The sequence below is a fragment of the Serinus canaria genome, chromosome 7 (assembly GCF_022539315.1).
Source record: "Serinus canaria isolate serCan28SL12 chromosome 7, serCan2020, whole genome shotgun sequence".
Lineage (NCBI taxonomy): Eukaryota > Metazoa > Chordata > Aves > Passeriformes > Fringillidae > Serinus > Serinus canaria.
The window spans coordinates 24,916,033-24,941,318 of NC_066321.1; the positions used below are offsets into that span (position 1 = coordinate 24,916,033).

At 48.2% G+C, this 25,286-nt stretch overlaps 1 protein-coding gene across 1 annotated transcript in view; it reads left to right on the forward strand.

The window, feature by feature from the left end:
• The window catches only part of NRP2 (neuropilin 2), an 89,547-nt gene that overhangs the window by 15,011 nt on the left and 49,250 nt on the right, over positions 1-25,286 (forward strand). The window contains 5 exon segments of the mRNA XM_009088330.4: positions 13,659-13,840; positions 18,219-18,449; positions 18,968-19,123; positions 20,989-21,158; positions 22,202-22,357. Coding sequence (XP_009086578.2) covers positions 13,659-13,840; positions 18,219-18,449; positions 18,968-19,123; positions 20,989-21,158; positions 22,202-22,357 — 895 coding nt within the window.

Sequence of the window (25,286 nt, forward strand, 5' to 3'; positions counted from 1 at the left end):
CTGTGTCCAGCTGCATTAAGTAACTGCACTCTATCACCACCATCATGAAAGGAGTAATTTGGTGTAATTGAAGCCCCAGAACATCTCTCTCTGTGTGAGATGAATCTCACACAATTCTCTGTGTGCTGTGTCTGTGCTCTGAGGAAGTGTCTTGCTTTGGGAGCACGCTAGGTTAAGAAAATTGGCCTCCTCCTGCTGTTGTGGCTGTTGTTCACCAGCAGGGATCCCTCTGGCAGGGAGGGTGGGCATGCTGTGACAGGGAGTAGGGGCTGGGGCCATTGTTTGTGCTGTCCTGCAGCTGTGGGGCTACAGCAGTAATGCCAGGGCCAAAAGGGAAGTGTGATGCTCTGATAAAAGATCTGCCGAGCTATTCGGAAATGATCATTCCGGTGCCTGGCTGTTTGTTCCCCTCTGTGCTGCGAGTGGAGCTGGAGCTCAGGAACTGCACCCCACATCATTGCTATCTGTTCAATGAACAGGGAAGTGGCATCCAGTGGAAAAGAGCAGGCTGCTGCTGTGCTGAAATGTTTCCACTTCTGTGTAATATGGGGGTTGCTGGGCAGTCTTGTGCATGCTGGGGTTTATTTGGGATCCCAGGAGTGACCTGAACCATTTGCAACAGGGACAGCTGTACCCCAGCTTTTGCAGTCATGTGGCTAAGCTGTCCACTCCTCCTTAATTGCCATTTTGCTGTTCTGTCTGCTCTGCTTGCTTGGAAAATACAAGTCCAAAACCTCAGCTATGTATGAGTCATTGTGTTTATGACCAACCACCTTTTCTGTTTGTGCCTCCCTCCTGCTGCTGGTCTTCTCCTTGGACCACTAAAAGCTCCCTCCTGCATTTGGCTACTGACTCTGCCACCCCCAGCCACACTCAGCTGACCCTACCAGAGAGTTAGGCTGGGCCATGCACATGCAGCAGAGGCACACTCCCTCCATGCTTGTGCTTCCCCTGCCAGCAGAAGACTTTCCAGCTGAGTCATAACATCTGCTCCAGAGGAACAGTGTTTGAAAAAATCCCGACTGGTAGTCAGACCACGGCCAGTGGATTTTTCTGCAGCCATTTCCAGCAGATGCTGCAGCTGGGTTGCAGTCGGTGGGATCCCTGCCTGGGAAGGAGTTAGGGGATGGGAAGGAGTTAGGGGATCGCTGCCGTGGCTTGCAGCCCCCTCTGCTGGCACTTACCAAACGCTGGCTAAAGTTCCTGGAGGCAAGGGCCAGAGACTCCCAAACAGGCTGGAGACAGCAAACTGGAAATTGAGCTGCAGTCAGGCTCTTCCTCCTGACTTTGGGTCCCACTGTCAAGCCCAGAAGGTTTCAAGAAACAGGAACTGGGGCCGCTATCATGAGGAAATTTATGCAGTGGTCACTGTTACCTCATAGGTGCCCTAATGGTGCCAAGAGAGTTGAATCATCCTGATGTGTGCTGGATACAGGGCAGGCATGGCAGGAGACCTGTCTGCTCCCAGCTTGAAGGGCAGAGGGAACCAAGGTTTGGCCAGGGGGACAGCACGCTCCTAGTGCCCATCTCAAAGAGCACTGCTGGCCAGGGGACACCCGCAGCAACTTGCAACAGCACAAAGGGTGACACGTGCTGCTTGGACAGCCACTGAAGGCCTCTTATGGCAGCATGGCCATCTCCTGAGCGGCCAAAAAGCTGGGCACTGGAACAAAACAGCTCTGCATTCTTCCTAGAGAGCCACAGAAACACTGGCTCAAATTCCTTTGAGCTGATGTGGCAGGCAGAGCTGCATCCAGAGCCGGTACCCACAGCCAGGCAGGCAGCTGGAGGCTGCCACATTCAGCCTGCCTCTCTTGCCATCTCCTTCAAACAAGAGTGTAATAGGGGGAGAAGCCATCCTTCCATCAGTGAAGGTTAAGAGTAGACAAGGCAGCAATCATGGACAGCTAATTAGTAAATGCTTTGAAAAGTATGCATAAGTAGCTTATTAGCAAACATTTTGGAAACAATGCAGTTCATCTCGTGATTGGCAAAATGCTTAGAAAAGAGAAATGCATTTGGAGCACTAGAGAATGCCAGGGATTGGAGGGCTTCTTTGCTAGGATGCAAGGGGAAGTGACTGCATCTCCTGAAGTACTGGGGGAGTCGAGCTTTAACTTGCAGTGAGGGGAAGTCAAAGATGAGATGTTAAGGAAGGCATTTGCTTGCTCATACATTTGTGGCATGGGTAGCCAGAAGCAACATTTCTAAGGTACAGGAAATTATTCAGTCTGGGTAACATGACACTGCAGCTCAACTTGTCTTCAAATGAGCTTCTACTGTTTTTTAACTCCATCCAGCATCCGCTGTATGGTTCATAATTCCCATCAAGCCCGGGTCATTTTCCAAAATGGAACACCAGTGAATGGGTTAGCTGTGATACTGAGACCAGCCACATGAGTTAACAGCTCAAGGCTGTTCACATCCCTCTTCTCTGCTTCCCATCTAGCTTGCTCTGTGGCTGTGCTCCTCTATGCCCCAGAGCCTTTTCCTGGAGGGACAGGCCCAGTCCAGGCTCTGCAGAAGGTGGTGGCCCCAAATACACTCTCATGGGGTCTCCTATGACCCGTCAGCTCACTGACATCCGGTGCAGAGGAGTCAAATCTTGTTTTGCACCTTGCTTCCTGTTGGCATGATGACAAATTGAGGGCCAGCTGGTGACACTGGGAACAATAGGATTAGAGACAGAGACCTCTCCCCCTCCTTCCTGCTGTTGAGGAGGAACTGGTAGTCGTGGTGGTGTACTCGCTTCTTAGTCAGCCTCTCTGTCCAGCAAAGGAAGGAACAGGACCTCACAGCATCTGCAGAGGGAGCCAGCACAGGGCTGGCTGTGGTGACTCCTGATTGAGTGGGTTCATAATTCAGCTAAAAGTGTCAGAAACATGTGCCTTTTTTGAGCAAGCACTGTACACTCCAGCTCTAAATCCTTTGCATCTTTGCAGACCCTGCTCAGCGCAGAGGCAGTAGGATATGAGTACAGCAATCCCACTGGAATACCTCATAACCACAGTGTTGAGGTGCTTCTGCTTTCAGCAGAGCCTGAGGCCCTTGACTATCTTTGCAACAGTGCTCCAGCCCACAATGTGACACCAGGTGACACCCTTCACAGAGCCTCATCCCAAACAGGTCTCAGAAGCCTAAATGTCTATGGGACTGTGAGTCTTGGTCACTTTTTTGGGGCGTACAGAGGGCTTAGCAATGCTATTCTGCTTCCATACAACAAACCCATGATGTAGGAGTTTGAAGGTTTAGTGAATGTAAGGGGAGTTCTAGACTGATAGTAAAAAAATGTCCTTTTTTTGTTAAGGACTACATGCAAAGCTCAGTAAAGGAATTGTGAGATTTTACCTTGATTTACATAGGAGCCAGTTTAGCCTTTTAATGAGCAACTTTTTGACTTAGCTACTGGCAGCCTTTTTAATGGATATAATCCCTATTGTCAGTCTGTAACAAGGGACTGGCTGATTCCCCAGCAAATATCAGTTCTGGGAGTTGTGAGATTTGAGTTCTTCCCCTTCCCTGCTATTGATTTATTGTTCCTGCCTTGGTGAATCACTTAAAATTCTCTGTGTTATAAAGAAAAGAAGACCTGGGCATCTGCAGGCATAAAACCCAGTCTAGATAGCAACAGTGCAAAGCACACTCCCTTCCAAAGGCTGCTGAGCAGCAGCATCACACAGGAGTAGGTCAGAGTGCAGCAGAAGACGACCAGTTTATTCTCAGTCTTTTCTGGCTGGGTGTGAATTCTGCAATTAAATATGAATGCAAAATAAAAAGAACAGACTGCAAAGAGCAGACTGAAAAACACAAGAAATTTGTGGTTGCTTTTGGCCAGAACTCGGCATAGAACATATTTGAAGGAATTGGGGGAGGTTAGGTTTTAGTCTGAGGCGAGTTCTCCGTTTCCTTTAAATCAAGTGGCTGCTCACCACCACTGAATGGCATGGTAATAATATGTTGCAAACCACAGTCTGGTGATCCTGGAATTCCTTATAAGTTAATAGCAGTCATGGTCCACTAATCACAGCTAGGATGTTTTAAGCAACTGTCTTTGATATATTAGTTCAAACACACCATAGAAAGCCTTCCTTATATGCTGGCTTAGTGAGTAGATCAGTAGATCATTAGAAAGAGGGAATAACCTAGGGATTTTCTGTTGGTTACTCATCCCACCCCACTGCTAATCCCAAGGAATTCTTGAGATCTACATGGAGCCTTAGCGAGCAACCACAGTACAGCAGTATGGTGTGGTTTTAAAGTAACACTGGGTCAGACATGGAGATATTATTGTTTAACGGATTCCTAGAAGCAGAGCCTGAAGCAGTGGGGTCTGACAGCAGAAATCCTCTGCCAAAGACTGCATTCTGTTACAAATGGCACAGAAACTAGCAGGGTGGCTGCTCGTGTTATGTGACTGCCCCCACCTTCTTGCAGCAGTACAGAAGACAGTGTGTGAGGAATCATTTGAGGCGGAGTTCTGCTTTCCTGAGACAGGCAGTACTCATCCACTGGTGATGGGAGAGCCCCTGTTCTCAGCCCTGTGCCTGCTGAGGCCATGCTGAATGCAGGGTGTTTGCATGGGAAGTGCTCCACGTGTTAGAAACCCCCAGGGAAACCTCAGAGCTGTGGTTGTTGATGGATGTCCAACGAGGAGAAGTGCCCCCACCCCCTCCACCGGCAGCACGAGAGTTTGAGGCATGTGCTCAGCTTCCTTCCTCTTCTGTGAGTGTTGGTGTGAGGTTTCATTTACATTGTTATTTTGCAGTGAGAAGGAAGGTGTAATGACAGTCTCTTTGGTAATACCAATGTTTGGCTGTTAATCATGGGTGGGAACAAGGTCTGGGATCTCCATCAGCAGAGGGGACTGACTCACCATTGATCTATGCTCACTGCAACTTGTTGTAGTTTTTTGACCTGTGTGATTTCTTAGGTTTTCTTTTGTGAAAACCCTCTGATTTTTCTGCCATTCCGGAGCAAAACACCTCTCTGTCTTTAAATATGGCAGATGGGGATTTCTTCAGATGTCCAGCAACTCAATTGAAGGAGACCTCAGGAGACCTCTCCCCTTCCCTGTCCCCCTTCTCAGCCTGTCTTTTCATCTGCAATCTGGAGATGTAAGGGCTATAGTAATAGAGTGTCAGAGGAAGTAATTGATTCATCACACGCCAAGAGAGGAGTCTGTTGCCTTCAGTGTCAATGGAGCTGAACCACAGCCTGGAAGGGTGAGGGAGGCTTGTAAACACTCCATGGCTGAGCTGGCAGGACAAAGCAGACACACTGCCATGGCTGAACGGGAGGGTGACACGAGGGTTGCTTGAAAGAAAATCTTTTTGAACAAAGCAGTGTCAGGGTCCTTGTTTGTGGGAAAAACAGGGACATTCCCATCCCTCTGCTCCCAGAGTATCCTAAGGAGAAAAGGTACCTACCAGCCTCATACAGCATCCCATTCCCTTGCCTCTGTCTCGCTCTTCTGTCCTGATGTGGCTGCCTCTCTGACCTGCTGGCCTGGGCTGGGCTGAGCTCACCTCAGGGGTACCAACCAGCCCCTGCCAGCAGCTAATTCTTCCCACAACCCCAGATAAGTCACTGCTGTCAAAGAGAACCACGTGGGAGGTCACTGCTGCTGCCAGTGCACAGCAAGGAGTGGCACAGCACTCACCCTCGCTCAGGCATTGATGTGCTCAGACTTGGCACCGTTCGGTTCAGATGGCTATTGAGCTGCAATGCCCATATGGCGAGGAGAGAAGGGGGTAGGAGATGCTGTGCTATGCAGTAAGCAAGGAGGGATCAGGTAGGTTTGGTGCACTGTTTGCCCCAGAAACAGCTCTTACTACAAGCTGGCACGGCCAAATTGTGGGAATGCCCAAATAGTGGAGGCTGCAGGCCAGTCTTGGCAGCAAAGCTTTACTCACTTGTGCACCAGCTAAGGTGGGATCTGGGCTGTGAACAGGCTGTGTCTGAGAAAATGCAGGGTCAGAAAGTCATGCTATGGTGGGCCAGTCCCAGGGTGACCATCCATCATTAATGAGGGATGTAGACAGCCAGGGTGAGGGTGGGCTGGTCAGGGCTCTGTTCTTACAACCTCCTTTATACAATTGGTGCTTAACGAGGTGTTTATTTCAGTTTTGTGCTGAAAAAAAACCAGTGCAAATGAGTGATAGTGGAAAGTCCAGCTACCGGGCTCTGATCCCCATCAGATCCAGTTTTCACTCTTTCCTTTTGCTTTTCACTGCATGTTGTGTCTGAGGCCATGACTGATACTGCACCAGCAAGGTGTGATGGGACATCACTCTCTCCTCTGGGACTAGGGCTGGCACAGCAGGCCATGTGAGTGCTCCCTAATCCTCATCACCACCCTAGAACCTGGACAGCCTGACCTAAGCTCATCTCCAGCTATTGCCTGAGCTGTCAGGCACTGGATCCCATCAGAAAAGGGAATTCTGTACCCCCACTGCAAAGAGATCAAAGTGAGCATTTGCCCTTGCCTTCTGCCTACTCTGCTGCTTTTTGGCAATAAATTTTCCATTTGTGGTTTTTATCTTTTATTATATTTATTTTTTTCTTTCTGTTAGTGATCAAGTGCCTGTGAGTGGTGACAGTAAAATGACATAGAAACCAAAGTCTAATTTTTTCCACAGATGGATTGTAGCAGAAGGAGAAAAGTGCAAATGCATTTTCTCAAGTGTCCTGCGTTTTGGGGTATGAAAGGGTTGTGCGTTGCTTCAGTTCCCTTAGAGCAGCAACAGAAGGCAGAATGCCATGGAAAGGGGGCTTATTCTGAGCATGCTTTATATATTTCATTCCTGATTTCACCATGATTCTCCCCTCACCAATGAACACCAAAGGCATCTTGCAACAAAAGACCCCTGTAGCTAAAAATAGAAAAGCGAGGAATTTATAGAGATGGTTTTGGATACAGAAATAAAATTAAACAGCCATGTGTAACTCCTGAACAACAGCCTGCAAAAAACCCCCTAAGTGCACATTAGCACATCTCTTTTCTTATATGAAGGTGGTTTTGCAGACATGGCCCAGATGAGAGCAGCTCTCCACTCCAAGGCGCCTTTCCACAAGGATCCGGCAGCGCAGTTTGCGGGAGGCAGCCTGGGGATGAGTGGCACAGCGCGGGGGAGCCTTTGCTCTCCCGTCTCAAGGGAGGGCAGCAGCCTGCTAGGAGCTGAAATCCCCTCCTGAATCAGGGCTTGCCTCAGGAGCACTTTGAATAGGTTTTATTCCTCCCTTTGCACGGAGTATTTTGGCTGCCTTCCCCCCCTCGCATAAGTTTGTAGCAACTGCTGAAAGCCTCTTCCCGTCAGCAGTGCTTACAGGGGGTGAAAACAACAACCCCTATTATAAAAAATAGAGGCTCTTTATAGTTTCCATTTTTTGTCTTCAAGGCATTTTTGAAGTTTTCCAATCTAATTTTTCTTTTTCTCTCCCTCTTTCCTTTTTTTTTTTTCTTTCCCTTCAACTGGATTACTGGATTTTTTTTTTTTTTCATTTCTCAGAAATTCTGGTCAGATTTTTTGAGGAGATAAGAAAATAATCCAAAGCACAGTAGAATGATTACAAACCCCCACAATACTGTGATTACACAAGATGTAATTGGATACAACAAATGCAAAACAAACTTCTGAGAAATCCTAAGCAGTTTTGCCTGTGCCATCGCCCCCTACTCCCCCCACACCAGCCTAGCTCTCCCCCTGCTGCCATTGGATTTTTGTCATTTTAGTCACTGAAATCCAGTGAAATCCCTTCAGATTCAGAGCAATTATAGCCCATTTCTCTCTGTTGTTGCCCGAGTCAGTTATTTCCATAAGGGCAAAACAAGGGCAAGCTCTGTGAGCACCTTTTGCCTCAGCATAGGCAAAAATGGCCCCAAAAGGTTCAGACTGAGATCAGATTCATCTCTGCATTGTTCAGACACCCAAAGCCCAGGTCTAGTCAGTAAGAGTGATTTAAAGTACTTCTGTTGTCAGTGCAGAAGAACAATTAATCCCAATCCAAGCTGGGTGTGAGAAATCTGCTTCCACTGAGAGCAGAGGACGTTTCATTGGCTAAACCTAGATGTGGTACAGGCTTTTTAGTTCTGTGCACAAATCCATACCAGAGCCTGTGTCTATGAGGACTGATTCTCTTCTCACACCAGGATAAATTAGGAGTGATTACCCTTAAAATGATGAGTTACACATGTGTAAAACCAGTTCAAGTCAAAGGAGAATCCAATTCATCTGCTGTATTTATAATTAATTACTCTGATTAAGGGCTGGCAGCTAAGATCAAACTTCATTGCTCTTGTTTCATCAGACAATAGTGGTGCTTGCCTCTGCTATCACAGCTGTAAAAAAAAATCATTTAAAAGTCCTCAGTAGCTTCTGGAACAATTTAACCTTTGAAGGGCATGTCCTGCAGTTGCTCAAGATTGTGTAAACATCACAGAAAAGTTTTTTTTTTTTGTCTTTCGCAATGTAACCACCCATGAAATAAGGAATTGGTTGGAAGGTGGTGCACAAAAGAGCATGAAGATGGGTGGTGACACAGAAAAATCTACTAAGCCAGCCAGCACATAATGGACATTAATTCTAGCCACCTCTTGATTGCACAACAAGCACAGAGATGCTGGTTCACCATTTGTTAACTATCTCTATGCTACTGCTGCTATTTAGTTTCTAAGAAGCTGTCTGTTCTTATAGAATGTTCAAAAAAACCTCATGCTTTTTATAAGAATTTCTGAGAAATAAACCTCCCACCACCTTTTCAAAGGGGAAACAATTGTATTTACTAGCTGCCATTGTGGCTAAGCACAGGCCTTCCCCAGCTACCTGCAGAATATTAACACCTGCTGAATTTCACTGTAATTGCAGTTTCTCTTCTTCTCCTCAGCAGATGCATTCAAGACACAATGACATATGGTTCAAGCAGATCAGAGGTCTTGAAGGCTCAAGTCAGCCCTGGGCATTCCCAAATTTAGGGTTGTTGGCATGCAGTCTGTACCTATTTGTCTCCCTGTCTATCTAGGCCAGATTTCTCCAATAGAATATAATCTCTCCAGTCAAGACTGGCTTCTATTCTTGGCCATGCTGCAAACTTCCTGTGTGACCTTGCGGCAGAAGGCTCCTCTCTCTGCCTTCCCACCTCCCAGTGTCTCATGAGAATCCCATCATTACTGTTTGCCAGCTGCAGTCCTGAGCCCCATGGAAACGCCTGTAAATAATAGCTCCAAATTAAACATTGGGGAGGTTCAGGTCAGAGCCTTGCCACTCTCTCCAGTCCTGGCAAGCACTGGAAACGGGGCTTTGCTGAGTGCAAGTCCTCACCTACTTCAAATCATAGCTCTAGAGAGAGACAGAGAAAGCTGCCAGCTAGGTCAGAGCTTGGCCAGTCCTCCTTAGGCTCTGAAGCAAGGCTTGCACAAGTTTATGTATTCAGAGGACTAGTGATATGGCTGGGAAAGTTTGAATAACTTGTTATTCATGTTTCTCCCTGTGCTTAGCTGATGTCCCTGTAATGCCCTTGAAGCACGTTTCAGGGGGGAAGGACTCAGCATCTCTTGGGACCTGGGGATGAAGGTCAGTGGGATGGTTGATTTTGTGTTCAGCAGTGTGGGTCACTCAACTGTTTGTGTTGAGTGTCTCTCTGGAGAGCAGCACCCAGAGGAATGCCACAGGCTTTCTGCTGCTGCTCCCCACACAGGTAGTAGCACTTCTGGAGCTCGGCAGTGCCTGGGTGGGCACCTGGGAGGTCTGCCCTGGCCCTGGGGGATCATGGAGCACAGCTCAATGGTCGGGGAGCAGATTGCCTATTTTGCAGCAGGAAAGGACTGAAAAGTTGGAGGTCTTCTCATAATCGGGGCTTGTTTGCCTTTGTTGCACCTCATTTGGGAAGCAAGCAGCAAAGTGACTTGAGAAAAAGAGAAAGGAAAGCCTGGGAAGCAGAGAGGTTGACTGGAGGGAAAAGCAAGCAAACAAGCATGAATAATACAGGCTGTAGAAGTGCTTTATAATTAGTTTATAAAAGCTCTCTTAACATCAGCAAAGCACTTTCTACTAAAAAATCTGTAATAAAAATGCAGCAATATTTGTAAGCATTGTACATTTTTCATTCAATTCTGTTAAACAACTTCAAGAAGACCATCTAAGCCTTGTATTTCCCTTTTCTCAGCCTCCATTGTCTGGGCAGTTAAAAGCACTTCAGCATTGCCTCCCAGCCTCAAAACTCCCCGGTGAAAAGCAATTTGAGGTGGTTTCAAACCAACTCACTGGCCTTCTCACTCACGTGGCAGCTCAGAATATCTTGCCATTGTGCCATTGCAGGAGCAGCCAACTGTGGTCACCTTCCCTGCAAAAGAAGAGTTGGTTAATCAATTCGTTATCCTTGTGGGTTTCAGGGGTTGCACCCTGCCCTCACATGTTAACGCTTGGCTCGTTGGAGAGGAGAGGTGTGGAGAGGTGGCCATGAAATGTGCTTGGAGATGGCAGCTTTCCCAGTGGGGGTACTGCCAGAGAGGTCAGCCCACAAGAATGTTGGTGCATGTTGACTGAAACAACGGATTTGGTTATATGAGTGAAATGCAAATTGCTGGGCACTGTATGAGACAGTTGGAACACCACTGCAGCATAAATGTGTCCCACCCAGCTGTGCCCTAGGCCACAGTTTTCTGAAAATGAAATGGTTACAGTAGAAAGCGTGGTTGGGTTTTCTTCCAATTTTTCTTCTTGTTTTCCACAAGGGAAGAAGAAAGTCTAGAAACCATACTTAAGCTTAACAGGAGTGAAGATTTGGCCAAACTGGATTGTAACTTGACCCAGAATGAGGAGAATGGGGTTTATCAGTTTGTTTGATGGAGGGCCAAGGCATGGACATGACTAAAGAGCATGGTTCCAAAAGAATCTGTGGTGGGGATTAGCTGGCATTCTTGCTGAAGTTTGGAAGTTTAACAGTTTTGATTGGCTGTCTTTGGTGTTTCATTTTGAAAGCCTAAAGCTTAATTGCTGTGATGGAGAGGAAGTAGGGGGCTCCTGCTCATCTGGGCTGGTGCTTTCTCCCCAGTGTAATACTTACCCAATTCACACTCTGTTTATATGACCCAAAGAAAAGGTTTTGCCTCATGCAGAGCAGAGGACCTGGGCCAAGATTTTTTTACTAGGAAAGAAAATTCTTACACATTTCTATTAATTTTACATTTGGCAAAAAATTATTTCCTGACCTTCTCCTAAAGGCTTTTTTCAGTTGTTTTTAACATTTGATTTATTCAGGATTAGCTCCAGTGTGAGAAAGCTAAGTTAGATGCTTGAATGAAGCCAAATAGGGCTTAATTTAAAGAGGCAAATATTTCCTGATGATTTACTTACTAGATTCATTCTTTTAATTTTCCATTTGCAGATTGCCCATGAGCAGATTGCAATATTCCTTAATTGTATATATTGCTGGATGTCTGTCACCCATTCAATAAGCAAAAATTTGGTCCAGAACTTGCTTCTGAAATGCCAGGGCTCCTTCAGAACTGGGTGGCTTGAGGAGCCATGTGGACAGCACTAGGATATTTGCTGTGCTGGCCACAGCACAAGCTGTGATCATTGCAGTCAAGCAGCTGAAGCCCTGTACTGTGTTGGCGAGGTACATCCCCACGAGGGCACAAACAGATGAGATTCCCTGGGATGCAGCTAACCTCTGCCTGTGCATGAGAATGGCAGCTCTTACAGTCCACTCCATTAACTGTGTTTTGCCAACATTCATGTTTTTGCCAAATTAATTTTTTGCCACACACTCACAATTTCACTGGTAGCCAGTAGTTCTGCAGCACAGATGTGCACTTCAGATGTGGAAGGGCTGCGAGCACGCTGAAAGCAAGTAGTTATTTCGAGAACAAAATGTCCCCGCTGTTTGCTCAGTACTACTTTAAACAAACAGACAAACAAGGAGGAAAAAATTCTACTTAGAAGAAGCACTAGCACTGCCTTCTATGTTCCTCCTCCCTGAGAGATGGTAGGGTGAAGCTACACATGATGGGCATTAGCGGGGTCACGCAGGGTGCTGCTGACTGGTGTCAGGGTAAGAAGGGTCACAAGGTGATGGGGCTAGGCCGAGCTGAGGAGAGAGCAGGGGGGCAGAACTTCATTTGCATTGCTGTGTGTCCATGCACCAGCTAAGCCCAATGCTCTTCCTCTTCAAGTGCCACTTCTCAAGACAACTTGGATTTCACCTTGGTCAAGCCAGTTGAATCTGTATTGAAGTTAAAGGCTGGGCAATTGCAGCTAGTTGGGTGCTCAGTCCAGCGTAGACAGGATTTTATCTGCAGACATTTTGATTCTGGCTCTCAGCCTGATTTAATCCCAGAAAGGAGTGAAACCAAAGCTGTCTGGGCCATCTTTGTGGAGGAGCACACTAAGTCCCTGTAAGTTTGTTTTGAGGCTGTTGCTCGCAGATATGTGCTTTGCAGAATGGGAATGAGTCACATGAGGATCATTCTGTATCCAGCAAGCTACTTCTCCTTTCAACTCTCCATTCTCAAACAGAAGATCTTGTGACAAAGAAGAAAGGCAGATTCCTGGCAGCCTGGAAATGCTTTTTTCCTCCCCAGCCCCTTAAGAAGAGCTGTAGCATGTTGTTCAAACAGGTTGATACAAAGCAAATAAGCAGTCCTAGAGAGATGGTCAGTTTCTGTAAATAGCAGCGTGCTGGCCACAGAGGAGAGGGGTGGGGAGAACGTGGGTGTTAGAAAGCAGCTGAAGAACAAGATGTACACGTAAAAGCTGTTTGTTTCTTCACAGCACACAGAGCCTGATACTACTACCTTGCCTACTCATGGCCTAGAAAATATGGAGGGATCTGTGGCAGTTTCACCTTCCAGCCAAGCATTGCAAGAAGCTTTTGTCTCTGCACCAGGAGGCAATTCCTCTAACCCTACACATTCCTCCCCCAGGCCAGTCAGATACCCAGGCCAGTAGGAGCATCTTCAAGTAGGGTTTAGCAAAGACAGGTTGCAGCTACAGGGCGTACAGGATCAGCAATAATGAGTGTGGGTACCCAGCTCTTACACAAACTTCTCATCCAGGGAAAATCTTCATTAGCACTTAATAGAAGAGGATTAATATTAATGTCCAAGTGCTAAGTGAACGTGCTTGCAATGCTTGCTAAAGGACCAATGTGGTATCAGTGCACAAAAGAGTTACCTGCTCACATGGATTGAACACTGACAGTCTCACTTGGTATGTACTTGGCCAAATCCCACATGGATACTGGCATAAAGCGAGCTCTGCCAAACAGCACAATGGCACTTCAGAAGAGAGCTCAGGGGAGGAGAGCAGCCCCAGGAGAGTTGTGTCTGAGCTTCTCCCATGACAAAGGAGTTTTGTGGAAATGGAGGTAAAGCGTGTCTTAAATTTTGCATGTTGGCTGTGAAGGTGAAGCGGATGTATGTGCAACGAATTAATGATGTGAATGACAGCAGAGGAAAGGACCTAAACGTAGTCAGACAAAAGAGAAAAAGTGTTTTGGGGTCTGTGGTGTGGTGTGCTGTGAATAAGAGAGTCCCAGGTAGCTGTCTGGAAGAGGTTCTGTGAAACATGCAGATCACAAGAGGGGTTTTTGTTTGTGCCTGGCATCCTGAAGCCCGTCCCTGACAGATGGTTTCCCTGCCATTTCACCTGCCTCCGCAGGTACGACTACATCGAGATCCGCGATGGGGACAGCGAAGCGGCAGACCTGCTGGGCAAGCACTGTGGGAACATTGCACCTCCTACCATCATCTCTTCTGGCCCCTCTCTCTATATCAAGTTCACCTCAGACTACGCACGGCAAGGCGCCGGCTTCTCTCTGCGCTACGAGATCTACAAGACAGGTGAGTGCCTGAGTCAGTGCCTGTCTCCCAGACTGTTTGACAATCATCTTTGTCTGGAGATGCCTTTGACCACCTTTGCAATGTGATTTCTAGCATATTTTCCAGAGATAAAGGACTTATTTCTTTTTAATTGAAGCAAGTCTGTGTGTCACATTTCCAAGAAGGTAAAGACGTTGGTGACAGTGAATTTTTGGATTACAGGGTGGCAGTTGAAGCAGGGTTCTTCCTTAAATGCTCTCTTGTATTCAAGGACTTGAAACATATATCTTTACTCTCTGGCATGTGTGTGGAGCTTGTTAGGGCTAAAAGGGGATTGTCCCTCTGTTCGAAGTGCATGGAGCTCCCCCTCCTGTGGAGTTGTGATTCAGGGTTGATCAGTGATGCTGTGCTTTCTCTCCACAGATGTGGGGTTTGTAACTGGGGAGCTCTAGTCTTCAAGTGATTGCTGTCAGCAATGCTGTCAAAGTCTGAGGCAGCACCCTTCCAGGAAGTGTTCATAATTCTATTTAATACTTAACTACTATTGAGGAAAGAAAAATCCTGCTCAAAGCCCTTTTAGTAGTGTTTCTGTCTAAATATTTGCCAGAATTTTGTGCCTGGGAGGAAAGGCTTGAAAAAATAGCCTCTGCTCTGTGTGCATGTGAGGAGAGGTGTGCCTACGTGCTAAGGATCAGGAGAGTGTTTTGTGTGGGCACATGGACACCTGCCATGTGCCCACAGTCCTTTGGTGATGTGTTAGAAGAAAACACACGTGGCTTTCAGTCTTTGCATCCAGCACAAAAAAACCAGTCTGTGCCATGGGAAGAACCAAAAAGGAGCACAATAGTGTTGCTTATGCAGCATCTCTAAAGAAAAGATGGGGAGCACAGGCACCAGTGCCCAGGGGCCCTGGGCCAGCTGTGCAGCAGGTAGAGGTGCACAGACAGCCCATAACCTGGCCATAGGTAGATGTGAATGTGAAGACTTTGCTGCAAGAGAATGAGACTCCCTAAATTCATCGTGAATCAATGAGGACAGGACATGTGTGATGGTTCAGATGGATGAGGAAAGTTCTGTTGCCTGGACTGCATAACTGGCCACTGAGCTGCTGAGCAGCCAGCTCACCACCACTGATGGTTTATGGTTAGGATGCAGGTTAGTCCTGAAAGTTTAGTGATTCAGCCAGATACTGGGGTTTGCTAAGGCCAGTTGCCATCAGTAAGGATGGCAAAAAATGCAGGTGAGAAGACCCACCTCAGCCCCCCTTGCCTCTCTCTCCTGGCTCACACCTCCTGCGAGCCCAGCAGGCTGTGCTGGGCTCTGCCTGACCTCACACTGCATCCATGCCCTGACTCAGGGCACAAGGCACTGGTCCAGCTGGCTGAGGTGGCCTGGCCATGCTGTGGGAAGGGGTGGCAGACGGGAACCCTGTCGGGAGGGAGAGGAATCCAGAGCTGATCTGGAGGAGAGCAGGTATAGGATGGAGGCTGGAGCTGAAGTGCTTCTGGGGCTCCTTTTGCCACCCCCAGCCCTGCAGGCAGCCATCCTCTCCAGATACAGCCGACTTTCTCACAGCCACAGCCCATGAAATCAAGCCTGACAAGGCAGGCTCTGGCACAGGAGTGTGGATGAGCCCGTGATCCGGGAGCACTCCCAGCCCACATCTGCCCAGCCCCAGTCCCTGCCAGGGCTCCAGAGAGGGCAGTGGGCAGTGCTGGCTGCAGGACTCCTGCACTACAAACAAATCCTGCCTTTTTCAGGCAGGCAGGCACGGGCCAAGTTTCCATCTGAGCTGTCACGGTAACCAGCAAGGGTGTCACCAGCTTTAAAGGTCATCAGATTGTCATTGTCCACTTCAGTAAAGGCAGCAGTGGCTGCAGATTCCTTCTGTCTTAAAGGTGACATAAAAAAACAACTCTTTTCAATGGAGCGTTTATTTCCCCACCTTGTGCTAAATTTCCCTTATCGCAGTGTGAGAGAGAAGCAATCTGCATACAAACAACCACATACCAGTCTTTGAATCCCCTGATGGGTATCAGTCAGCCTGCCCTGGCTGGTCCAGCCTCCCTGCTGCTCTCTTTGTGAGTCAGTTTCGCAGGGCTGAGCTCTCCAGCGCTGGGCATCAAAGTCTCCTTTCAGGCTGGCCTGTGCTGCCGAAGTCAGCGTGACTCCCGTTGATTATCTGCAGCTTCCTTATAAAAAGCTGATCATTGTGTTTGCTGCTATTAGCCAAATGTAGGCAAAGATGCCAAATGTGATAAGAACCCCACAAGGGGAAACTGTTGTCTAATGTGGTGACATAGTTACGTCTTGCCTGTCGCTAGAGGACAGTCCCTGACTCTGGGTTTAGCCTTTCATTTTCTTCCTAGCTCGGAGCTTGTGTTATTTTCAGTGTTTATCTGTTAGTCTCTCAGGTTGTTTGGAACGAAGTACACCCTTATGGCATTATGCTGTGATTTGTGTTTGGCTTTTTTTTTTTTTTTTTTTGCCTCTGCATTTTACCCCACAGGTTCACACCAGAAAAGCTGGCTGGTTCATTAGGCAGTCAATTAAGAGCCTCTCCTGAGTAGCTCTCCAGCCAGGCACTGCATAATACAGTGCAAGATCCTGCTACTACTGCAGGCTGCTGGCCTCACTCCGTAGGTTAATGCTGAATTGAATAACAAGTCTGCCATTAGTCCTGGGAAGGCTGGTGCTGCCTGGAAGAGCAGGAGCAAGAGGGTTTGTAGAGGAGAAGGAGAGTGTCCCAGTAAAAGTGAAGCAGAAACCTTTGTGAATGCTAGTGCCAGGTTGCAGCATGGCCAGCAGCCTCTCTAACACCCTCTTTCTGCTCTGATAGCTCCAGGCTGCAGATTTCTGTTGCCTATTGTCCTGGCAAGGGTTTCAAAGTCACCGTGGTATGAGTATGACACAAATTCCCCTTTCCCCGAGCACCCTGAGGCACCTTGGCTGTATGAGAGGGGGCACTGAGCTGGCCTGGCTGCAGCGAGGCCAGTGCTGAGGTCAGCAATAAATAAGAGGCAACATTGTCTGGCATCCCCACCACGCAAAGGTCTTCCTTAAGGATAGAAATAACTTGCATTTCTGGTGTGGATGGCTCATTCTGTGAAAAAGAGGGCTCTGTTCCTGCTCTCAGCAGAGACCCCCCCCCACCATGGCCTCTGTTATCCCCACTCTTTATGTGGCCACGTTGTGGAGATGTATGCTGGAGCTGGCCCCTGTCCCTTGTGTGGGTTTTGGGGGCAGGGGTGGGGGCTGCAGGCTAGCTGTGCACTTCCCAAGGGTTTGCAGCAAACAGTGGAGACATTGGCACCCACCCACAGGCCCTCAGACTGTGTAAATATTTGTGCTTAGGGATTTTCTCAAGAGGAAACTGAGGCACAGATATCTGTGCTGGAAGGCCGGAGTTTGCAGGAGACTGGCCCATGGGAACAGCCTTTCCAAAATGAATACATCCCAATATTCCTCTCTGCCCCATCCCAGGCAGCTCCTTTCCCAAATGGGGCTCCTCCACCAGACCTGGGGTCACTGTGGCACCTTGCCTGCATGGCTGCAGGTAGCAGCAGTGTCATGACTGCTGTGGATGGAGGCTTCCTGTGTGCCAGCCAGCCTCTCTGCAGGCTCTGGAACAGCACAAAGGTCTGCCAGGTCAGTTTAGGGGATGGCTTAGAGTGGAAAGTGCCAGCTGGGGAATACAGGCCAACTTGGTGTGGCCTCTCTGTCCACCCCCACCAGTGTGAAGGACGTGGCATGGTGCTGGCCTGCCAAATCACAGCAATGGCTTTGTGTTGTCCTAGATAACTCGAGTTCTATCATCATCATAGTACGAGGATTTCATATTATCAGAGCTTCATACCTTCTTGATGTTGCTCACAGGCAGCTCCTCTACACTCTGACTTCTCCAAGTCCTCACAGTAATCTGACTCTCCTCATTCCTCTTTCCTTACTCTTATATAGCACCAGTTCTTATTGATTACAGGTGTGGCCTGTTAAGATCAGGCCCACCTCCAATCTTCAGCAACTGAAACAGCTGCAACTCATTGGGGGACAAGATCACCTTCTACAGCTTTGGATAGGATGACTCTTCTAGTCCTGGTTTTGAGGCAATTATCAGGAGGATCAGCAGTAGTGTACAGATTATGTCTGCAAAGCTGTCTAAGGGATTTTGAACCATGTTGTCCACTACAGTACCTCATGGACCTTGTCTCTCCACCTGTGAAAAGCTTTGAAAATCACCTTCTCTTACTTCTTGGTAATTCCCACATTCCTCTTGAGCTGCAGGACATTTCCAGAAATGAATACACAGCCCTACTAAACTCAGAATGGGGTTTTCACAGTGCCAGTTGCTGGCATTAAGCTTCATTGTTGCTAAGGCTCTGGGTTTTTCCTGCTGCTACAGGCTCTGAGGACTGCTCCAGAAACTTCACCGCCTCCAACGGCACTATTGAGTCTCCAGGTTTCCCTGACAAGTATCCACACAACCTGGACTGCATCTTCACCATCATAGCCAAGCCAAAGACAGAAATCCTCCTCCACTTTCTGCTTTTTGACCTCGAGCATGACCCACTGCAGTCAGGGGAAGGAGACTGCAAGTATGACTGGCTAGACATCTGGGATGGCATCCCTCAGGGTAAGCCACGGGGTGCTGCACTGCTTTCCTTGGCCCTTCCTGCTGTCTCACAAAGCTCCAAAACTGTGCAGTCTGTGTCTGAGTACCAAGGGTGCCTAACCTCAAGGGTGGCTGCAGCCTGCAACCTGCCATTAGGGCACACCATGGCCAGCGTGGGGACAGTGTGCCTGCAGAAGGCTGCATTCATTAAACCACAAACCACTGCTCTGTTGTAACCACTGATCTGAAAAGCCCCATGGGACACTCCAAACACCAGCAGCTCTCCCTCAGGGAAGGGCTGTGGGTTCATGCAATGATGGGAGGACCTCTCTGCCTTATAGCAAAACCCAGAAACAGAGCATTTTGGAGCATTTCCCAGCAATTGCAGAGCAATGCCTGCTGCAGTGAATATTTCTGCACTGCATGGCACCAGGCCAATGGATATAAAAAATAGCCCATCCCTGAAGCCTATCTTTTTTATCCTGACCCAGAAGGCCAGTGGCAAAGCAGGCATTACCTTTGCTGCTCTTTCTTTGCAGTTGGCCCCTTGATAGGCAGGTACTGTGGCATTAACATGCCATCGGACATCCGCTCGACCACCGGCGTCCTCTCTCTCACCTTCCACACGGACCTGGCAGTGGCTAAGGATGGTTTCTCTGCTCAGTACTACTTGATCCACCAGGAAGTCCCTGACAGTAAGTTGGAAATGCGTGTGTATGACTTAGTTGTGTCCCCTGTGTTTCCCATCTTTCATTTGGCACATGTGAGAGTAAAGCAGGCAGAAGTGTGTCCAGGGACTGGTTCTCCACCAGCAGTGCAGACAGCAGTTTCACTTAGGTCTGTTCTCTGTTTTGATAGAAGTAAGATTTCAAGTAAGAATTTAACTTTCTGACCTTTTCTTGACTTTTCACTTGCTTGTGAAGTCTTCTCAATACCTTTTGGGTTAGAATCCTTCATGTATGTACTGAGCCCAAAGGATTTAGGGGAAGACTTTAGCCCAGCATGTGCAGCAGATTCATTAAAGCATGGGGAAAAATATGCACTCGCTTGCTCTCTCTCTCTCTCTAGTTTTCCAGAAATTCACAGTCCCAAACCACAAATTGGAATTTCTTGGCTGTCTAATTAAAGATTGCTTAAAGCTCTAAGAATTTCAAGCCAAATTTTGTTTTATAACCCTTAATAAGGGAGGTAAATTGATATGGAGTGAGGAAGTAAGTTGTGTGTTTTGAGAATGAAGAGCATTTTGATTTTTTTATAACACTTGCAAGCAAGGAAAGGTTCCATTTGTTTTCCCATGGTATTTTTGCCTCAGAGCTACTGTTCTTGACCTCTGTTCACAGTGAATCTCTGATACAACAGAAGAAGCCTTCAGGACACCCCTGAGTCCCAGAGAAAGAGAGGCAGTCCCTGACCTGCCACTGAAAGCCTGTGACAGAGAGCAGGGTAGAGTAGGGGTTGTGCAGCACCAGGTCAGCAGGGTTACAATCTCTTACTCTGTGACTGAGTAAGGATTGTTCTGCTGTGAGAGTTACAGACAAGCATGAGCTCTTCACCATTACCTATTGCCACACTCAGTTGATCTGTTTTTTAATCCCTTTTCTGATTTGGATTTGCAAATAAGATGTTGAACACAAAGCTTGATAAATCAAGCACCAGAGCCTTTGTTAAAGTGCCAGGCCTGTTTTCATTTATGGTGGTGTAAATTGAAACTTTATTAATAGCACTGACATCCTAACTTGGTCCATCATTTCCATCCAAGGTTGACTTGACCACATTAAATAACACAGGCAGTTTGGTGGAGCCCCGTTGTTTACAGCAGCAGCATGCTTGAACCTGTGCAGTATTTTCTATCACTGATTTCTTTGCTATTGTCTTTACAGGACAGGTGCTATAAAATAGATGAGGTGTGCCCTAAAATGGAGCTAATTGTGACTTCTAAAGCCTTAGAAGTGAGGAGATCCAAAGAAAAGCACATCAGTGTCTTTCATAATCTTGTCTGGTTAATCCCTATAGACTGATACCACATGCAGTGCATGCAGATAGACACAGACACATACACATGTGCATCCCTGCTCTCACATGCTCACAAAACCTTTAGAGCTTCCCATTCCAATCCTTGATGTTCCTGCTGGCAACAGTGAGCACCCTCCTAATGTGTCTGTCTGTATTCTTTGCCTTGTCAGTGCTTAGACTTCACCTTCAGCCTTCAAAATGGGAGATTTGTGGCAAGGGTATTTGGTACATCTTGGTGGAGGCGAAGGGAGGGAAGGGACAAAATTGTATCAAAACTGAGCAAAGGTGAAGAAGAAAGAAAAAGGGAGAAAGATCCAGACTGTATTAGTGTTCAGAGGGCCATGCAAACACAAAGCTGCCCTATCTATAATTTTTCAGTGCCATCTGTGAACACACACAACCTGCAAGATGGTGCAGATCTGTTCGTCTTTCCAGACAGGCAGCTTTGCTCAGGGTTAGCTGGAGAGATTAGTTCAGGGCTGCCTTTCACTTGGGGGTGAAGTACTGAGAGTGTAAACCAATCTGTGTGTGTGTGTGTCTGCTCTAGACTTTCAGTGCAACGTGCCTCTGGGGATGGAGTCTGGCAGGATCTCCAACATGCAGATCAGTGCCTCCTCCACCTACTCAGATGGGCGATGGACCCCTCAGCAGAGCCGGCTCAACAGTGATGACAACGGCTGGACCCCTAATGTAGACAGCAACAAAGAGTACCTCCAGGTACCTTTCCAGCCCCTCTCCTCTTCCCCCACCAAATGGAGTGTCATGCTCTTAAACTGACCCTTGACCATAATGGTTGTTGAATTTTTTATGGCCTCTGTGGCTCCTGGGGAGCAAGCAGCAGGGGAGCTGCAGTGCCTGGGTGAAATGCAGCAGGCTGGCTCTGCCATTAGCTTGCCCGCACAAGGACTGACTCCATCCGCCTCTCTCTCCCAGCCCCTCCTTTCTGCCCAAACCTTGATGGACTTCCCATCAGACTGACAGAGACTGAGAGACCTCTGCCACTTACAAGGGCCACTGACTCTGCCACTGGCCTGAGGACCAAAGTCTCCGGGGGGTGCACAGAAAAACAGCTAGAATAATATTTATCTCATCAGCGATGCAGGGAGCGTGAGCGGGCTGATGTCAGGCGGGGGCCTGACAGAGCAAAGGCTTTCCCTGGGAGCTGGTTAGAGCCACAGTGTGTCCACACACAGCTTCTGGCTGTGTCACATCGCCGGGAGACACTGCTTGCTAAAGGGCACTACGAGCAGGAGGTGGTGAATGTCATTGCCTCTAGCAGACGTCTCATTCTTCATTCATGGCAGGGCTACTAAGCCAGCTCTGCTGACCTTTCTCAACCCATGTTGTAAAACAAACAGGAAAAAAACCCCAGCAAGGCAAAACCAAGAGCTTCAGCACTTGCTAATTGGATATTATGCTTTTATTTTACATGGAAAAAGTCAGTCTCTGTACTGCTTTAATGGATGTGCACTTCTGTGCAGATCCTATTGCTTGGTCTGAGGCAGGAAGAAGGCTTTGTGATGGTCCCACATAAACAGATATCAAGATCCTTAGCTACTCTTGTCCCAGGGTTCTATCCTGCTGAAGTCAGCCCTGTGAAGTCGTGGATGTTGACTGTGCACCCACAGAGAGTGAGACAGGCTGAATTTGCACCTTTTAATTTTTCAGAGAGAGAGAGAGAGAGAGACACTAACTAATTAGCCACTCTGGACTCTCAGGTGGTCACCACTCTCTTTCTTGTCCCTTTTTCCCCTGGCAAGGTGGACCTCCACTTCCTGACTGTGCTCACAGCCATTGCCACACAGGGTGCCATCTCAAGAGAAACCCAGAAGGGCTACTACGTCCGTACCTACAAGCTGGAGGTCAGCACCAACGGGGAGGACTGGATGATGTACCGACACGGGAAAAACCACAAGGTAATGTCCTTTTTGTCTCTTCTGCCTGCACCTTGCTGAGTCTTGCAGCCAACAAGAGCAAAGAGAACAGAGAGATTTTGCAGGCCCAGAGGGTTTAGTCTGTGAGGGACCCTTTTTCTGATGATGGCTAAAAGACTGATGATGCTCTGAGCAGAAATAGTCCTTTCTCCTCTGCACAGCAATGAGGAAACACTGTTCCTTGGAAAACCTGGCTGCTGCTGCATCTTTCGTGGTGGTGAGAGTATGTTCTTTGACTGCAAATGAAGGAGAAAATGTTTTCGCAGCCTGTGTTTTGCCATATAAGATTCATTGAGCTTTTGTGGTCGTAGACCCATCTGCATGCTGGGTTAACAATCACAAAACCACATGAAACTGTAGTTCAGGAGTTACTGAGGCCTGGAAATGAAAGGGACAAATCCTAAGAGGGAATTGCACCATCCCAGAGAACAAAATGAGCAATAAATAATGAGAAACAATTCAAGCTGCCAGAGCTGTGAGATCTGTGCTAAGCAGGCATGGTCGGAATGGGTGCATTGAGCCCTAGGAGCTGTGCATGCACTTGCTGTGTTTCTGGGACACCCACAGAGGTGGGAGCAAGGAGGAAGTAGGGTAAATATGGGTGTTCATCTGTTTCACACCATATGGATGCTGGTGTGTGGCCAGGAAAGATAAACTTGGAGTGGTCTGCATGGGAAGTGTATGGAGAGGAGGGTTAAGGTAGCCATGGTGCCAGGCTGGTTTTTCTGTATTGCTTTGGTCATGTGGTTGTTCCCTGGTTAAGGGTGCCTCAAGAAAGTGCTTCCCTGCTCTCCTGTGGCACCCTCCAGCACTGCTGCTGTGTTCAGGTGCTTCCTGCTAATATGCCCTAGTGTGTCTGTGTGAACTCTGGCTGGGGTCCCACACACCTCCCCCCACACACATGTCCCAGTCATTTTTGATTGCTCAGCACTTCTATTAAATTAGCTGTCCCTTCCCTTTGCTGGCACGGGCGCTGCTGGCATGAAATGCATAGCCTGCCTTGTCCAGGATTCATCCAGACATTTCCTTCCCTTCCGGGCTGTGTGATTTCCCCTTCCCCACAAGTGTGTCTTGGGTTCAAGTTCCCTCTGCTTCCCAGAATGAGTCCTCGCTGTGCAGAGGTACCTATCAGGGTCTCATACCTGCAATATTTGGGGTATTTAAGCTCCTCATGTGCCAGTGGGGGAGTGTTAGTCCTATTTTAGAAGTAGGGAAATGGAGGCACGGGGCAGTCCAGCACCACACAGGGGAGTCCTCAGCTGGCCTTCTCCAGAAATGGGGCGTGCTGGCTCCAGGACAGTAGCTCATGGCAGAGCTCATGTATAGCCCTGACACCGTGCCCATGCAGTGGTGTGGAGCCTCTGTGCTCTCCCAGGACCCACTGGTCACAGCAGACCTTTCTGTGAACCGGGGCCATCTCTCCTCACCCCAGGTGAGTTTGGGACCTTTTCTGTAAGCTGAGTCAGGGAGGGTAGACTCATCATGCTGGACAGAGAGATGAGTTATATACACAGCTCAGTGTTCCAAATAACCACTGGCAATAAATTTACCTTTTCAAGTCTTATCTGGAGCAGAAATCTGGCCTGGAGGGTGGCTTTAGTTGCAGAGGAAAATAAATATCGTATTCTTGCAGTCCTGGGCATTGGACACTGCATCCTCAGCCAGGGTGGAGCAGGACAGCATGACTGGTTTCAGTGCTGCTAAGCCAATTTACATTGCTTCGGCAAGACCCTAAAACCTGGCTGGTGTCAATCCAAAACAATCCTACAACCATCTGAATTGTCACCATTTCAGGACTTGGTCCTTGATTTCTGCCAACTTTTTTCTACTCTGTTTTCTCTTTTCATTAAAATGTGGAAAAAAATCAAACCCCTTCTTTTTTACTCCTCTATTCCAGTATCTATTCATTCCCACATTCTGGCCTTAATGTAGCAGACACCTCCCAAGGCTGGAGCATAAGTAATTGCTTTTTGGTGTCTCGCCTACCCCTTGTGTCCGGGTGACTGCTTCCTGCCCCACCAAACAACTGGCTGCCAGCTGCTGAGCTACAGTGGGGCCACTGGCTCACAGACCTTCTGCTGGGGGGGGCGCTGGCCTCACATTCCGTGCCCACACTAATCCTGCTGTTCCTGTGCTGTGCAAGCTCCCAGCTGTCTGCGCCCAAGGTGCAGCTCCCTCCCTGCATCAGCGCGGAGCCCGGGCTGCAGCGCTGGAGCGAGCCATGCCAAAGAGATTCGTCAAGTCTGCCGCAGCTTGGTTTGGTGCCATGAGGAGCAGGGAGGGAGGGGAAGCTGTGGACAGACAGGGACTCTCTAGATACATGCAGATAGATGCACACACACATATATATATACATGTATATGCACATACTTAAACCTGCACATGCACACATATATAATGCACGTGCACACGTAGGCATATGGGGTAAACCAAACACTGCTCAGAATTTCTGCCAGCTCTGTGGGCCAAAAGCAGCGCTGTGCCACGTATAGGCGGGTCAGCTAACGCTCACATCTTCATCAGGGAGCTAATGCAAGAGAAAACCAGCGAGTGCAGGAGGGGTGGGGAGGGGATGACGCTCCCTGCAGAGGATGGGAAGCTCTCACCGCCTCTCTTTTGCCCCCTGCTTCCCCTCCCTCCGGTGTTTCAGATGACAGTGGGGCCAGGGTGTTTCCCTGCAAATGTGATGGCTCACCTTTGAGTCCCCAGCTGCTGGCACTCAGCAGCAAGGGAAACGGGAAAGGCAGGATGGAGCAGCGGAAAATGTGATTAATACGTGCTCACAGCAGACAGGGCTGGCTGGGCTGTTTCCGTGCCGAGCACTGCTGTGTTTCTAGGATGGGGAGGCAGGCCGGAGTGGAGTTCCACACTCATTCCCTCCCTTTCCAGGTTTTCCTCCTTCCTGGCAGCC